Source organism: Sinocyclocheilus rhinocerous, unplaced genomic scaffold, assembly GCF_001515625.1.
Source record: "Sinocyclocheilus rhinocerous isolate Xijiao unplaced genomic scaffold, SAMN03320098_v1.1 scaffold241, whole genome shotgun sequence".
Classification (NCBI taxonomy): domain Eukaryota; kingdom Metazoa; phylum Chordata; class Actinopteri; order Cypriniformes; family Cyprinidae; genus Sinocyclocheilus; species Sinocyclocheilus rhinocerous.
Window position 1 is genome coordinate 922,195 of NW_015659312.1, and position 17,354 is coordinate 939,548.

General features: G+C 38.6%; 1 protein-coding gene across 1 annotated transcript in view; it reads left to right on the forward strand.

Moving 5' to 3' along the window:
* Nucleotides 1–4,853: 4,853 nt before the first annotated feature.
* The window catches only part of LOC107723569 (ephrin-A3-like), a 72,797-nt gene continuing 60,296 nt past the window's right edge, over nt 4,854–17,354 (forward strand). The window contains exon 1 of the mRNA XM_016532263.1: nt 4,854–5,510. Coding sequence (XP_016387749.1) covers nt 5,404–5,510 — 107 coding nt within the window. The 5' untranslated portion in view covers nt 4,854–5,403. The remainder of the gene's footprint in view (nt 5,511–17,354) is intronic.

The following is a 17,354-nucleotide window of genomic DNA, read 5'->3' on the forward strand; positions in this document are numbered from 1 at the left end:
TGTATATATGCAGATACCATGGAGCCTCTAAACTGAAGGAAAAATCGCTGGGACTTTCGCAAGTGGATAAGAAACTTCTACGTGCGGACAATAAACCACATTACAAAATGAAAACTGCAACGCTCGTGTACGGGAACGCTTTCCCGTGCGCGCAGGAGAATGTTGTTCGCACGCAGGTTTTTCCGTTCACGAGTTTTGCAAGTTTGTCTTGGCCTGTTTTTTCTTTCTTTCTTTCTTTTTTTTTTACTTGTAAATGTCGCTTCAAAGGCTAATATTTCTCATGTCGCTACATGTGCGTCTTGTTGTAAGATGTAGGTAAATTAAAACAAAATGTTGTATTGTAAAAAAGAACTAAATAAAAAACGGCTTTTTTTTCCCCCTTTTCTTTGAGGAACCCAAATAGTACTTCAATGGCATCACGGCAAAAAAAAAAAAACGTATATAAAAAGTATAAAATAAAAATAAATAAAATAAAGAAATAAAAATTTTGTAAACTTTATTTTTAGGAGTGTAGATGTGGTTCGCTTTGTTCACTTTACAAAAAATGAGTACACTCAACTCGAGATAGATAAATGTAGGCTACAAACACTTACCTTAAAAAAGTAGTAAATTCAAAAAGGCCCTTTTCATTGTTGGTCATGTGGATATAAGTTTCTTGCTTTCAAGAGAAGGGAATTAAAGCACAATTTGAAGGCAGGAGATTATAAATAGCCATTCAGATGATCATGAGAGGCACACCTAACATGTCTATTTGGGATTTCTGAAAGGAAGCCAAGGATTATAAATGAATAATATTTTAAATGATGTGTCTCTGAAATGTAAGCCTTTGGCTCTCTGTTGGTACCATGCCAAATTTGAGCAGAAGCCTGCAAAACAGAAGCACATCTGCACGGCAATCTGAACAAAACCTGCCAAACATTTCCAATTTGATGGGGGAGAGAGAAAAAGATCCGTGAGAAGAGAGAGATCAAAGCAGGAAGAGTGTGGAAGAGAGAAGGGAGAGAGATTGGAGGGGGAGGACTGTTGGGAGAGAAGAAAGATGATGAAACACTTTTTGCAGAGTAATATTTTCCAACAAAACCCTACCATTCATCCACATATATCAGTCATCAGAATCCAAACAAATGTTTCTCTCTCTTTCGTTCTCGGAAAGCCTGCCCTCACCGCACGGCCTTCATTCCACCGCTGCCGGCAAGACTCTCTCGTTCATCCATCTTTTCCAAAGTACTCTCCTTCCCTTCTTGTCATTCACTCCCTCCCTCCATCTCGCACTCTCCCTCAGCGCGCACTAAACAAATAACGATTGTATTTATCTCTATCATTCTCTCCATTTTCCTTTCCTCGCTCTTGTTTTCTTGCTCCCTCGTTCAATATTTCATGTGGTTGAGAGCGTATCTATTCCAAGCTTGCTCTCCGCCGCCTCCCCTTCCTCCCCAGTCGTTAAAAAAATCATTTTTTCTCTCCACATCATTCTTTCGGTCTACTTCCTTTCCCTCCATTTCTATAAATCTTTCTCTCTCCCACTTCATCCCTGATGTTCTGTGTCCCATTTTTGCTCTCCGGCTCTTTGGCTTTCCGTGACTGGACAATGTCCACTTCATTTATGCAAAGAGGTTCTTAGCCAGCGTGCCTTCTCTTTTCTCCATTGTTTGGCAAACAACACACACACACACACACACACACACGCACGCGCACAGGCTTTTCTGTTTTTCCACTTCTTTCATTGTTATACTCTTTTCTTCTTTTCGCCGGTCTTTCTTACTAATATCTCTCCGTCTGTTTCTTGATCTACTTGTCTCTCTCTTACTCTCTCTTATGTGTGCTCTATCTGTGTCAGTGTTGTTTTAGGCACAGCAGTGGAAGGTAAACAGTGAGATTGAAAATTCATGTCAGACAGATGAGTGAGAGGAAGGGAGAGCGAAGGAGGGAAGGAGAGTGACAGAAAGAGAGAGAGAGAGAGAGACAGCATGTGTGAAGGGCCACTTTTGCTTCTTAATTTTGAAACAAAGAAGCTCATAATCGGTCCTGAAAAGCCACAAATTGTGAAAGTGCACTTAAAGGAATATTGCGGGTTAAATACTATCACTTGAGTTCTACGGAAAAGCTGTTGAGAATGCTGTCGATTACTACAGGTGATAAATTTGACTTGTTCCTTTAGTTTGTTAAAAAAAAAGATATCCAATTCACTGAAATATGGTTCAATGTGGAAAAAGAAAAAAAGAGAGAAAGAATGGAAAACACATTACAGTAATGCACTTACAATGGAAGCTGGCAGCCAAGTGTTCAAGAGAGGATAAAGCAGAAATGTGAAGTTTGACATTTTTAAAGCAGAAATTCATCAGTCAAAAAGGTATAGGGTATAGTAGACAAGATTAATGTGTAATTTGTAAATGTTATAGTTTTATGCCACACAATAGAAACACTGCTACACTCGAACTGCAAACTTGTTTTCTATTGTTTTAAAGCTAATTATTTTCTGTTGCAGCTGACCACAGTTGTATTATATCTGGAATATTCTTAAATAGCCATTTTACATGTGCTAGATTCCCATGGTGTGATATTTTAAATGAGATTTGGGAACTTGGGTAAGTGCTGCAAATATAAATCGACATTCTTATACAACAGTCTACAGAGCCTATTCCAGTCTGCCCCGATGTCTTCAGCGTGACGGTGATGCCGCATCACCTCCCAGTCACAGGGAGAGAACTTCCGTGCCATAAGGTCAGCCGTTCAGCCAGATGTGTTTGTGTTTTAGTTGGGTAGTTTATATTTGAAAGCAAATCAAAGTTGGGCAAGAGCTGAATGTTCTATCAGATTGAAGGCTATGAGTGTGTGGAGATTGGATTTGAGAGCGAGAACCGGCCATGTGACAGATCGAGCCGAGCAGGAACTCCCCGAGCTAAATGTCATAAGGGCCACAGTGTCACGGGGCCTGAAAATGATACACTACCATTTTTCATCATCTGCTCCTGAGACAGAGAGAAACATTTGAATTGGGAGGCAGTATTGCAAATGAAAGATGTTTTATGAAAACTGACAATAGCCCGTCATGGTTATATAAAATGGTTTGAATCGTCGTAAATAAAGAAATTAAAAAAGGGTGGAATAGAAAGGATATGTAAATCTCTCACTCTAGGGGGGAGCGCACAACTGACTTGCTTGAATATTACAATTTAGGAGCTATTTATGATTGCAAATTTCAAACTCAATTTGCAACATACTTAAAATACATGGTATCTTAGTGTGTGAAGGGGGTGATGAAGAGGGAATATTTTCCTCTAGACTTACCATACCAATTAACATTTTTTTTGCTCGAGACCCAAAACTTGTGTGCTGACAGGGTGAAGGAACGACTGTTGAAAATAGGAGTGAAATATTTTGTCGCTGTCATAGAAACTCTGGCGGAGAGAAAGATGTCAGGCCGATGAGAGTGAGGCACACAAAGAGGTGACAGAGTATAGATCACAAGAGAGTGAGCGAACAAAAGGACAGAAATAGACTTCGAAAAAGTCAATGTAGCTTGACACAATCCATGTAGGGTGAAGACAGGAGGAGCTGGCAAATGTGTATATGTGTGTGAAAGAGGGAAAAGACAAAAAGACAGAGGGATTCCCCTGTGACACCTAATCTCTTCCTCTCTTTCTCACTGTCCTCTCTTCCTCTATTCCCTCCTTTTCTCCCAATAAATCATTTTGACTTCTCCTTAACCAACTCATTCCCAGCAGACGGGAGGCAAACTGCAACTATCCCTCCTCTGCAACTCTCTCCTTCCTCTCGCTTGCTCGCTTTTTCTCATTCCTAAAAAAAAGAAACCCTAAAAAACCAAAAACTATCACGGCTATCACCAAGGCAATGTGTCTTAAGGCATCATGACATCGACCGTCATGTAATAAATATTACATAGCACGTTTCCCTCTAACTATCTTCAACTATTTCTGTATTAGTGCATTATCTATTCACCTGTATTTCTAGATACATCCCTGATAGACAGACAGACAGACAGATAGATCAGGGTTTTAAGGTCTGCATAACAAAACCAGCCCAACTGAAAATAGCTATCAAATTCTGGAGGGTCAAAACCACCAGGGGGTTCCACCTTGGTCAAAATCATGTTCCAGGGCAACCCCGTGGCATCAGTATAAAAGTAGCCCAATTCAGTGGGAAAGCTGTGGACTTGCCAACACTGAGATGATGATAGATAGATAGATAGATAGATAGATAGATAGGGGTTTGTGTATGTGTGCACAGGTGTACATAATTATGGCAGGCCTGACAGGAGGGACACATACATAAAACAAATGGCACGTGCGCACACAGGAACAGGAGAGACTGATTGCTATCATATGAACATTTAACATCAGCTCAACATCCTTTATATGTGGATGAGTAGATCCCATGAGTGAAGGACAGAGATAGAGATGAGCCAATCCATCAATCCATTCTCCTTCCTAAGAGGATTTCCCATAATTATTCCATATTAGAAAAGACTTACACTGGAGAGAGAGAGAGAGAGAGAGAGAGAGAGAGAGAGAGCACAGAAGGATGGAGGTTTGCTTATAATAGGATATAAAGCACTGCACTCTGACAGACAGTAAGAGGGTTGTGCTGGTAGGTAATTAAAACTGCACTAGGAACGGTCTCCGTCGTAATGGTTTACTGATATAAAATAAAGTTTTTCTCGTCCGTTGCGAGAGCAGCTGTCTGAAAGCATCTCTGAAAGACTGAGAGCTGGAGCCAGTGGACGCGCGCTTTTGTCCTGGGCAGGAGGCGGAGCTGGTGACTGAACTAGCACAGCCTACCAAACAGTGTGTGTGTGTGAGAGAGAGAGAGAGCGCAGAGCGGTGGATATGGCCAAAGAGAGCGAATAAAACTCGCTCGAGCACTTGTTCGGCACACAATTGCAAGTGTGAAACATCCCGCAGCCGCGTGCAGGATTCTCCACGCGCATTTTACCAGATACGATCTTACGAGCAGCATCAACAAAAGAGAATATTAGTTTTACAATCAAGGAGCCTCGTTGCCTCCCGAGTTTCTCCAACGCTACGGGAGGACACGCTTCTCTTTCCCGCATTTAAACTCCTAGCACCCGACTGCCTGCATCATTCTGCTCCGACCGCAGAGATCCATCAGCGCGCGAACAGCGCTGGTCTCGTGTCGGACTATAGGATTTGGGTTGACGCCATGGGGACAAAGGGAGGGGGTCTTCGCCATGGATTCTGACTTTTAAAAAACTTAATATAAACCTATAGATTGCGAAACCCCTATAGAAGTAATTGAGCGAGCTGCGCTTTAGGTCGCATCTCTTCCTGCCCTTCTTCGCCGAACGGGATGGTTCCAGCGCAGCGTCGCGTGGGGTGAGAAGATCTTGCAAGACTGGGAAGAAAAGCGAGAGATCGAGGGATTATGGCACTCTACGCGCTCTGTCTTTTTATTCTAACGCTCACCTGCACGAACTTTGACCTGGTGATTGCAGCCAGGCACGCGGTACACTGGAACAGTTCAAACATACTGTAAGTCGTCTTTTTAATCGTAATTTTCACGATAATAAGGCATCATTTTATAGAAAATACATTTAAATAGATTTCAAAAAATGCTTGAAAAATATGCTTTTTGAGATGGTTCATGTTTTTTGTGTATTGTGAGTGTTTGTGCACATCTCTGTATGACTATAAGCAATGCAGGTATTTGTTTTGGTAATAGGCTTTGTGTTATTTTTTTCTTTAAGTGATATATTTAAGTAGGAGTGATATATTTTCTAGATCTCTTGATCTTGAAAACAACCACATGTAGGTTAGGTAGATGTTTGCTGAATATGAGTGCTTTGTAATCCTCAGAATTTTGTAGTCCTCAGAACTTTGTAGTCATAAGCTGTAGAGCTCATCTGAGGTCTTTTTGTCAATTACTTTAGTAAAAATAAAAAACAAAAAACAAAGCAGTTATGCCTCAAGCCCCAACTGTAATGTCAAAGTCGACCAAATATGTAGTAATGATCTTTGTAAACTGTAGTCATAAGCTGTAGAGCTCATCTGAGGTCTTTTTGTCAATTACTTTAGTAAAAATAAAAAAAACAAAACAAAGCAGAGTTATGCCTCAAGCCCCAACTGTAATGTCAAAGTCGACCAAATATGTAGTAATGATCTTTGTAAACTAATGATGTTGCATACTGACATGACAAAGAGAGACCTGTATAGTTTCTTATCTGCTGTATGTTGTAGAGATTTGGTCAGGTTTGTGCTTTTGTCCTCACAGAACCTCTCTCTCTACTCGTGTGTCTCTTTCCATCACTTCTCCGTTCTCTCGCACTCCTGCATGTTTCTCTCAGGGAGTCTCTGTCTGTTTCTCCCCCTCTGCTTTTTCGTTCTCCTCCCTCTTTCAGCATCATACATGGAGCCCGGTCTAGTCCTCTGTTTCTTTTCATTCCATCTGCTGTAATTAGCTAATATTTTTCAAAACAACCTCAATATGCCTGCATTGTGACACCATTCAATCTCAGCATCTCTCACTGTCTCTTACACACACACACACACATTCTCTCTGTCTCTCTTTCTCTCACACACATACACACTTTATTTTTTGACTTCATATTAGAATGGATGAGGTTGGTTTAGTCACGGTTAGGTATGTCGGCTTTGACTGAACGGTAAATTAGAGCAACAGTGGGGATATAAATGAGTGTGTTGGTGCATCAGTCTGTGATCTGGCTCTACTGGTTGTAAAACCTATGAAATAATGCAGAAGTTGACCTATAGTTTACAGGTACTGTTCACACTAATAAGTAGCTTGGGGCAGAATACAAATTTGGCCTAAATTAAAATCAAATTAAACACATGCACCAGCAGCAGCCCACCTGCATGAGAGCTTCACATTTATCGGTCTTAATCTCAATCTAAATCACTCACTCACTTTTCACACATTTTACAGAGGTTATCTGTGATGAAAATCTGGAACCTTTTTAAGCTGGCACACACGGTACAATTTTTACAGCCATTGGAGGTACTAAAAATTGTACCGTGTGTGCCTAGATATGATCATTTAGCCCCTCTTTGAGTTTCACCCCTATGCAGTTTGCAGACCCCACTTTCCGTCTCTGTATATATTATCATTTATATTTTACTTATAGGGCTATATGATAATCATGCTTGAACATAGCCATGTGACTGGCTACAAATTTCTGTGTTCATAGGAGGACAGAACTCACACATTCCCCATAAATTATTGATTTTATCCTATTACAGCCATGCAAATGCAAACATTTACAGTCTGAATAGTGATAAAGAGCGATAATTTTGCCGTACAATAGTGGTTCTCAACCAAGCGGGCCAGGACCCACTAGGGGGCCTCAGCAAATTCCAAGAGGGCTGAAGGATGACTTAAAATTATTTAAATGAATATAGTATTATTATTAATACAATGAATATTAATCAATTAAAATAAATATGATTGTCTTTGTGGCCAAAATCATACAGTGTGAACATTGTCTTTAACGTTAATCACACATGCTAATGGAAAAGCTACATTTACAGACATTTTTAGTGTGTTTTGCGCTGAATTTTGCACTATATCTGCGCCATGTGCTTTTCCATTCACACCAGAGTGCTGTGCAGAGAAATGAAAAGTGCTTCTTCCACCCAGTTTCAGCATACTGAGAAAGCTGCCTAACTGCATTAGCATCGGTAGCAGCACGGGGCGAATATGCTATACGTGATAAAACCAAATTAAACTGGCTTATTTTCATGGATTAAGTTTAATAAGACTTCTACAGCTAATGCCATTACACACTTTCGGCCCACTGCACAGTAGAAAGTATGGACATTAACCCCGTTTTACTACGAGCTACAGTGTTCCCCATTATTTCTGCAAGATGTGTTCTAGGAAGAGTGTACTTCATTTTGGTAAAAACGTGTGAGGGGAAATTAGCCTGTGAGCTTGCATTATCAGTGTGTATGTGTGACTTCCCTCTCTCTCTCTCTCTCTCCATAACTGCTCTGCAACACTGATGACACACTGTTACCTCAGCTTGGCCTAGTTATACAGCACAGAGAAAGAGAGAGAGAGTGATTTAGAGCTGATATTAAAGCATTGTATTGCTGAATGTCGCTCTATATTCTCATGCTATACATATGCTTATTATCAGGGATCAGAGCCTAAATGTAGCACAGGATGTTAATAGCTGTAATAGCTGTGGTCAGTGTGCTGAATCTGGGTCTGTAGCCAAAGCTGCACAGTCACTCCGTCTCTCCTCACTGTGGACCAGACCGAACAAGCTAGTATTCTGGTGTTTTGACTCGGGGGTGTGATATGGCACGAGTGTGTGTGAGTGTTCTACAACTAAACGTCTTTGTTTCAAACAGAGCACGTTTGGTGTAAACAGTAAGAGAAGTGCCGTTGGCTATGAGGTAAAAAACAAAAACAAAGCAACCAGACCACTGCCTCTAAGAGAGTTATAGCTGAGAGTGTACCTTCAGCTCGCACACGTACACACACTGACAATTACTAAGCGCGGAGTGGGCAGTGATCCTAACGGCCCTAAACTCTCGCTCCAGTGATGCGCATCCCAGAAAAAAATGCAGAACCCTCTCAGACGCATAATTGAGAAAAAGGTTTGAATAAATACATACGAACCACCGGTTTTCCTGGGCGAACAAACATCTCTGCTGACGAAAGGATAGATTCTGTTTTCACATTCTGAGTGAATGCTCCATTATAGTCACATGAGGGAACTCTGTGGTTTATATGGTATGTAATTGAGAAAAAACACTGTGAACACATGTGTAATGTTAGTAGAGGTGAAGTGAGTGTGGACTTCAGGGGGAACAGCTCCGCTCTGTTAAAGCACAATCACAGAACAAGAGTGGAAAACTAAAACAGAAATACTCGAATAGGACTCCTGAAAAGCATTACTACAACCCAGTGTTGGGTTAAACTGTGGGGCCTACAAAATTTTGTTTTTGTGGTAACATCAAACTTAACCGGAGTTAAAAACTGGTTCAGCTGAATCAACCACATTAGGTTTCATGAATGACATCTAAAGGTTAGAACAACTAAGGTGACTTCATGTTTTTTCCTTTTTTCAGTGCTTTACAGTGCTGTTAGGAATTATATAAGATCAGTGTGTGAATTGCACAATAAATCTGGTGTCGGGGTGGGGGCAGGGGGTTGAGTAAGTGTTGACATTTTAAAAATAATTTCTATTTAATTTTTAGGGCACAATCTGGGAAGCTTCGATGAGCACAATCCAAATGATCTTTTGGCGCCCCTTAAAGACTTTTTTAAAGATGCGTTCAGTAGCTCTTTAGCTAGCATTAGCATCAATGTCCATATACTATAATGACGGATACCACATTCATATGATCGTTCATCGTCATCTTTGAACGTGGAGTTTTATATATATATTTGACGGACACTAAAGAGTACTACGATATTTTTTTTGTCCCCAAATCTTTCCACCATGTGTTTGCCGTAATGATGTTTACATTGTTTTTGTTTTTTTTTGTTCTTTGTCTTCGGCCTTTAGACAGTTTAGACAGTAGACTGCTTTTTTGGCCATTCAGGTACTGATTCTCCTGTTGTCTCTGCTGGCAAAGTACCATAACAACTGCTTGTATAATTTTCACATTTCGCATCATCAAACAGCACTATGCTGTAGTGAATCTACAGAAGTGGCAGCCGATAAGCACGAAGAGAGTTTAGTAAAGCACAGCAAGTCATGTAATTTCTCTATGGACTGTATATAATTAAAACACATAGAAAACAATTATGAGTACAGTCTTCATCTCATATGAGTGTACACCATTCAGATGAATCTGGAGTTTTATATATATATTTGACAGACACTAAAGAGTACTACGATATTTTTTTTGTCCCCAAATCTTTCCACCATGTGTTTGCCGTAATGATGTTTACATTGTTTTTTTTTTTTTTTGTTCTTTGTCTTCGGCCTTTAGACAGTTTAGACAGTAAACTGCTTTTTTGGCCATTCAGGTACTGATTCTCCTGTTGTCTCTGCTGGCAAAGTACCATAACAACTGCTTGTATAATTTTCACATTTCGCATCATCAAACAGCACTATGCTGTAGTGAATCTACAGAAGTGGCAGCCGATAAGCACGAAGAGAGTTTAGTAAAGCACAGCAAGTCATGTAATTTCTCTATGGACTGTATATAATTAAAACACATAGAAAACAATTATGAGTACAGTCTTCATCTCATATGAGTGTACACCATTCAGATGAATCTTCACAGAGTTTATTTCTTAATGTTTAAAAATTAAAAAATAGCACCAAACTACAGAATGCACCTTTAATGTTTTTGTGATGTTTTTCTTTATATATAAATCTATATTGTAAGATATTATGACAGCATTTGTTTTGTCAGTGTTCCATCCGGTAATGATCCTAATGGAAAGTACTGGAGCAAACAACTGTTTCTATGGTTACCACAGGGCAGGCGAACATGTTTTTGTTTAAAAGCATTTATTTAGCCTACTGCTAGGTGAAATTCATGGTCTGACTAGCGTGTAAACTTTTGACATACTGAAATGTTTGAAAATCTCGTTTAAGGATATTTATAAGGAATATATACGTTTCACTTTATGTTTTGGTTCCTTCAAGGTTCAAGTGGGGTCAGACCCCTTTAAATTGTCCACTGTATAAGATGCTAATAATGGCACATCTGAAAGATGATTTAAGTGATGAAAGATTTATGTTACTTAAGTTCATGTAAGAACTTAAGATAGAAAGGGGGTCCTGTTTACACTGTGCTAAACACAAGTTTTCCCCCCTCTTTTTAGACTGTTAGTTACAGTGAATTTTGAACTTATGAGGTTATGTCACCTCCTATGCATGAAAGTTTCATGAGCATGTGCTCTCAGCCTGCACCTTGCATTGACTGATTCACCTCTCAGTCAATACATTGACTTCCATAGTATTTTTTTTCCTACTATGGAAGTCAATGGCAACTACCAACTGTTTGATTACCAGCAATCTTCTATCTTCTTTTGTGTTCAACATAAGAAAGCAACTCATACAGGTTTGGAACGACATGAGGGTGAGTAAATGATGACAGAATTTTCATTTTTGGGTGAACTATCCCTTTAAGATTTAATTAATCACAAAATAATTGTAGCTTTATCCTTTAATTTATAATGTAATATTTTATGCAATAAAAGTACATACACTACTGTTCAAAAGATGGTAGGATTGTTTAAAGTTAAACAATTTTTTTTTTGAAAGATTGCTCACCAAGGATGCATTTATTTGATGAAAATTCACTAAAAAGAGGTATATTTTGTATTATTACAATTTCAGTATATTTTAAAATGTAATTTATTCCTGTGAATTTTTAGCAGCATTTACTTTACTGTCACAATAATATGGTGACTTGGTGCTTAAGAAACATTTCTTATTATTATCAATATTGAAAACTGCTTAATAGTTTGTGGAAACATGATACATTTCAGAATTCATGATTCTTTGATGAATAGGATTTTCAAAAGAACATTTCAATAGAAATATTTTCTAAAATGGTAAATGCTTTTACTGTCACTTTTGATCAATTAATGCATCCTTGCTAAATTAAAATTAGTTTCTTTACAAAAATAAAATAAAAATAAAAATAAATAAATCTTATTGACCCCAAACCTTTGAACAGTAGTGAATGTGCAGATATAAGTCTGAATTACAGTATAGCAAATTATTGGATGCAGGCCATTGCATAGCTGGTGTGTGTGAGTGTATTTGTGTGCATGCAAGAAAGAACACAGGTGTGTCCAGGTGTTGTGCAGATGGCTCTCACATGTACAGTTTGGTTCAAGTGAGGTGAGCTGACTTCACGCTGTGCGTAGGTTAAAATCTTTGGGATAAGCAGCTACCTTGCTTATTTCCTGAATTGTCATTAGCAATGCATAAACAAGGGATTTGATTGGCAGGTGGATGGAAAGACTGAACGGCAAAGCCCATAAATCAGATAACAGTCCAAGGTTTGCATATGCAAATTTCTTGGTGCATATTCATGAGTAAACGGAGAGATCTATCTAAGTAACAGAGAAGACCTGGTTCTCGTTCATCAACTTTGCGTTATCATTGAGTTGAAGCTGGTCTGTGCGCGTGTGCGCCTGTGCTTTATGATGTTAGTATCTATATGAAGAGCAGCAATCTTAATTAATAATGCCAGTTCAACTGAGGCTGATGAATGAGGCAGTTGTGCATAACCACATCCACTTATCACACCAATCATTTCTGTTTATTTATTCTTCGTCATGGTGAGGGGTTGCAATGAATGCAGGGGATGCCACATAAGAGGATGCTCTACGCTCTTTCTTTTCTATTGCGGCGCCTTTACTTAGTCATTCATAATCACACTATTTATTCATTTAATGTTTTTAATACCCTCCTCACCTTCTGTGGCTCAGCCTCCCTTCATTTCATTCATCTCCTCTTCTTAATTATTATTACGAATCCCCTCTCTTTATTTATTAATCATTTCCAAACAGTGTGACACTCTCTAAGAGCATGATAGAAGCAGTGATCCCAGCAGTCTCGGCACACTGTAATAATCAAATAAATAATTGTTGTGCTTATGAGCTTTTTGTAGTTAGTTTCATCACGTATGGATGGATACACTGATCTATATATATCATATATATCATAAAATTAAGGCAGATACAAATCGTTGATAATTATGTTCATGTAATGGCCAATATTCTGTACAACTGACTTTTAACTGCTTGCTCATCAAGCAAGTTCACACATCTATATAAACTAACAAACATTATAGTGTTCATAAAAACAAGATTTTGTGACCAATTGAGAGCATCTGACTGCTGTGTACATGCTCGGTGAGGTTGTGGCTTGAAACCAAGGTATTTTAAGATAAGAGAAGTATTATATGACAGCTAGGCACTGAATATACATACAGTACAAATCTGCATAAAAATATATAAAAACAAATATACCGAAAATATTTGCTCAGATAGCCTAAATGAAACTTGACAAGTCAGACACTTTAATACTGAACAATGAACCCTTTTCACATTTCCAGGTTCCCATAGTCGGGTAAATCTGTATGAACGGGAACTAAAACAAATATATATTTTGAGTTCACATTTGCCCCACTAGCAAAAGAAATAAATCCACGACAGTGTTTCTATGTCTTTCCAAAAGAGGAAAAATATCAAGAAGTTGATTATGTTGGTCAAAACAGAGAAAGATATCCAATTTGTAGTCATTCCCTCAGCTTCTGTATTAGAAACACTCACGCAGCAGCGTTAACTACTTTTATGTAATTTAATATAGGAAAACACAAAGTATAGTGTTATAAATGTGCATTAAAAATTAAGAAAGTGAAAATATAAAAACGTTGCTAGATTTACAACATTAATAACTGTGAACACATCATCACAGTCTGTGAAAAGGGTCAATTTTGCTGATTTGTTAAGGGTTAGATTTCCCAGATTGCTGTGCAGCATTAACTAATTCTTTTTTTTTTTAATGCAAAGCTAAACAAAGAAGGTTGCGTGAGGTACTTCAGTCGAATGCTGAGAAAATGAAAGTCTCATCACATCTCCGTGACATTTCGAGTTTTCTCAACTTTTCATTTTCGACAGTGCAGCAGTAGGAGGGGGTCTGATTCATACTTTGGGGAGGATGTTAATGCAGATGGAAATGATGTGTATTTCGGGCCTCTTCCAGTCTCCAATTATTCACTTCAAAAGCAGGCCAGATTTGACACACCTTTCATTACTACAACTCATGATGATGAAACGAACAGCACCGGCTCTCGCCTCACACCGCTGTGTTTTATTATAAACAAATGATTTACATAGAAACACCATCTCTGTGGTCTTGTCATCCCTCTTTTTGTGAAATGGCCATGATTCACTTTTTTCACTCATCTGAAAGTTGCTTTTCTCAATTTTGTGATATATGGATGTCTCTAATCTGTATCTGAGTAGAACAGTCCTCACGTCTCCCCTTTTGCAAGGCAAATTTCCCTAAGTACACCTTGAGAAAAACAGCTTAAGCCAGCCTAAACTGGTCTCCCAGCCAGACCAAGTTGATGTTAAGATGGTTTAGCTGGTTGGCCAACTGACAAATCCCAAAACCCCTTTAAAACCAACCAATAATTAGGCTAGTTTTTTTCAGCAGAGAAAGACATTTAATGTGCTTCAAATCACACACACAGACACAAACGTGCATATACACACAAATGGGTGAGTTTGTATGGTTGTGTGTGGTCCCTCTGAGTGTATGTGTGTGGTCTCTTTATCTCCCTGTGTATTTGTCCTTTGAAGGAGGGGAAGTGAGCAGTGTAAATGTCTGTGATTTGAGCAGGAAGAGCCGTGACTCCCGCTCACTTAAATCCAGCAGGCTGATGGAGGTGAACCGCTCAATGGAAGAGTCATCTCATCTTAATGAATAGAAAAAAAGAGCATTTGGAGTCTTTCATTCTGTCTGTCTCTCTCTCCCTGATTCTCCTGTTACTCTGCTCGTTGGAGCTCTGGCACACAGAACAACAGCTATCTTACACACAGACAGGCTTCAAAGCCTCCAAACACACACACATATAGTGAAAGGCTGCCTGAGATTCGTGTACATGGTGATATACAGACACATGACAGCAGATTATATTCTCGCTGGTGTGTGTTCTGTCAAATTGGGTGGTTTGGAGGCTTTCTGCCTTCTTTTCACGTCAACAAAAGACAACTGGCTCATGTGATCCATTTGAACACACACACATGCACAAGCGCACAAGTAGGAGATCGAGTAGCACTAATCCAGACAGACAAGCTAATTCTGAAAGTATCATATATGCAAATGTAAACGTAAAGAGGGTGAAAAGCAGAGGCTTTCAAACAATTAATAATCACACTTACTGCTGCTTTGTGTTAGTTTAGTGTGACTGCTGCATGGTCAGGGTTTTTAGCAGTGGTTAAATGACACTTTCATTTTATTTCTTGTCAACGAATCCGGTAAAGGGTGGCAGAGGTCTAGACCTCTGCTTTATCTTTAAGAAATGTCTCAACACAGTGATGTAGCTTCATTCAAAATAGTTTTGTCTGGTTAAAATGTGCTAAATGAAATGGTTATTTAGTTTAATATTGTTTAATATGACTGAATCAAATTACAATAACAGAAGAGTATTTTTTTTTTTCAAAGTCCATTCAGAAATAGCTTCTTACGGTTATTTACTGCCAAGAATGAGTATGCAACACTAATTCTCATTTAAGAAAATGAAAGAAAAAAAAAATCCCAGCTGCTTCCCATGACACAGTTTTCCCATATTCCCCTTTGCAGTAATTTTCAATGGAGAATTGTGAGCTCTTTCTCTTTATATGAGGGTGTGTGTGTTTACGTGCACGTGTATCTGTATGTGTGTGTGTGTAGAATGGGGTTTTTAATGGGGATTTTTGGCCATTAAAGCCATCATTAGCTGGGCCACGAGTGCGCCCTGTTCACCATAATCATAAACATAATTAGAGAATTAGCAAGAGTTGGAGTGTGTGTGTGTATGTGTGCACATCATGGATGTTAATGGAGAGATTTTAAATGGACAAGCTAAATTATAACCTTGTATAATAGACTTTTTTATCAGCCAATGTCAGACTGTGCTTCAGGAATGGGTCTCTATGTCACACTGATGAGTGTACTTGTTTGTGTGTGTGCATGCGTTATTGTGTCTAATTCAAGTTTTTTTTTCTGCATATGGCAAGGTTTTTTTGAGGACTGTCAATTGATTGGAAGTTTTAATCAAACTATTGCATATGTCAGTTAATAAATCAAATTAGTTGTAATTTCATACCTGCAAGTCTGTATTTGCTGATAACAGACCCAAAATAAAAATATTAGATGTTAGATTATTATAGTTTTTTTTAATGTATCAACTTCTTGCTATTTTATATTTAATTGTGCATGCACATTTTCCCTATTTTTACATTTAGATTACCTTTAACGTCTAATGCTCACTTAAATTTAATCTTTAAAAACATGAATAATTTAATAACACTGTTAAATGTAATATTTATCAAATCTCAAAATGAATATCCCTTTTTCATCCTGTACATTATAAATTTCTAAATTCTCTTGAAGCATTTTAAAAGATGAATAGTTTTTAGTGTTCAAATCTTTTTTCTTTATTTAAGACAAAATAGTATATAGTTTTAACATAGTATAGGTTTTCGGCCATAACATGAAAATACAGAACAGAATCTTAATATCGGCATATCTCTACTTAAAAGTCAGTATATTCTTTATTTCATGTGCATTGCTTCTAGAAGCAGCTGACTATTGATTCACAGATACATGAAGATGGTAATTAATCAAACTAAATTAACAGTTTAAATTGACAGCCTTTTTTTTTCTTTAAAATCCATCTCATTCCATTTAAATCAATTTATCTCAAAGCATTCTCTCTCTGACTGCCCCCCTTTTCTGTGACAGTCAGGAACTCCTTCTCCTCCATGCACATGTAATCCATATAATACAGAATGTACAACAGATTCTGTGGAATAAACTAGTTTCTGTGAGTGCCAAAGAAGTTTAAATTGACAGCCTTTTTTTTCTTTAAAATCCATCTCATTCCATTTAAATCAATTTATCTCAAAGCATTCTCTCTCTGACTGCCCCCCTTTTCTGTGACAGTCAGGAACTCCTTCTCCTCCATGCACATGTAATCCATATAATACAGAATGTACAACAGATTCTGTGGAATAAACTAGTTTCTGTGAGTGCCAAAGAAATGTGTGTGTGTGTGTGTGTGTACATAAGTCTTTACTTCTAAATCCTCTCTTGCTTGTAGACTGTGGTTGTACTGATTATCAATGGCCTACTGCAGGTCCCACTGTCTGATTGTGTGTGTGTGGGGAAGTGCAGTTGTTAGCATTTGCAGGCTTATGGTAATAAATGCATTTTCCGAGCAGTTAACAGAATTCTGTGTCACATCCCGGGAGAAAGACAGAGAAAGGAAAGGAGATGTCTAGAAAAGAAGGATTGAGCAGAACACAGGTAGGTATTTATAAAGAGAAAGATGGAGGGGGAGTAGAGAGAGAGAGCAGGGAGCTATTTTCTTCTTCCACTCTGGGTTTACTCGCTTACCACTGATTTAGGGGCCGTTCACATATCGCGTCTTTTGCACGCTCAAGGTCGTTATTTCAAATGAAGACGCGCGGCAGGCGCGCTCATAATGGAAGCGACGCGCTCATTTTTTTCCAAGCGCGACCGCGCCGCATCGAGATAAAAACATTTCAACTTTTCAGAATGCCGCAAGCGCACCGCGGGTCATGTGACAAGAACCAACCAATCAGCTTCATCCTTTCCCGTAACAACATTGAAAGCTCTGCCAAGATGTAGGAACAGCTGA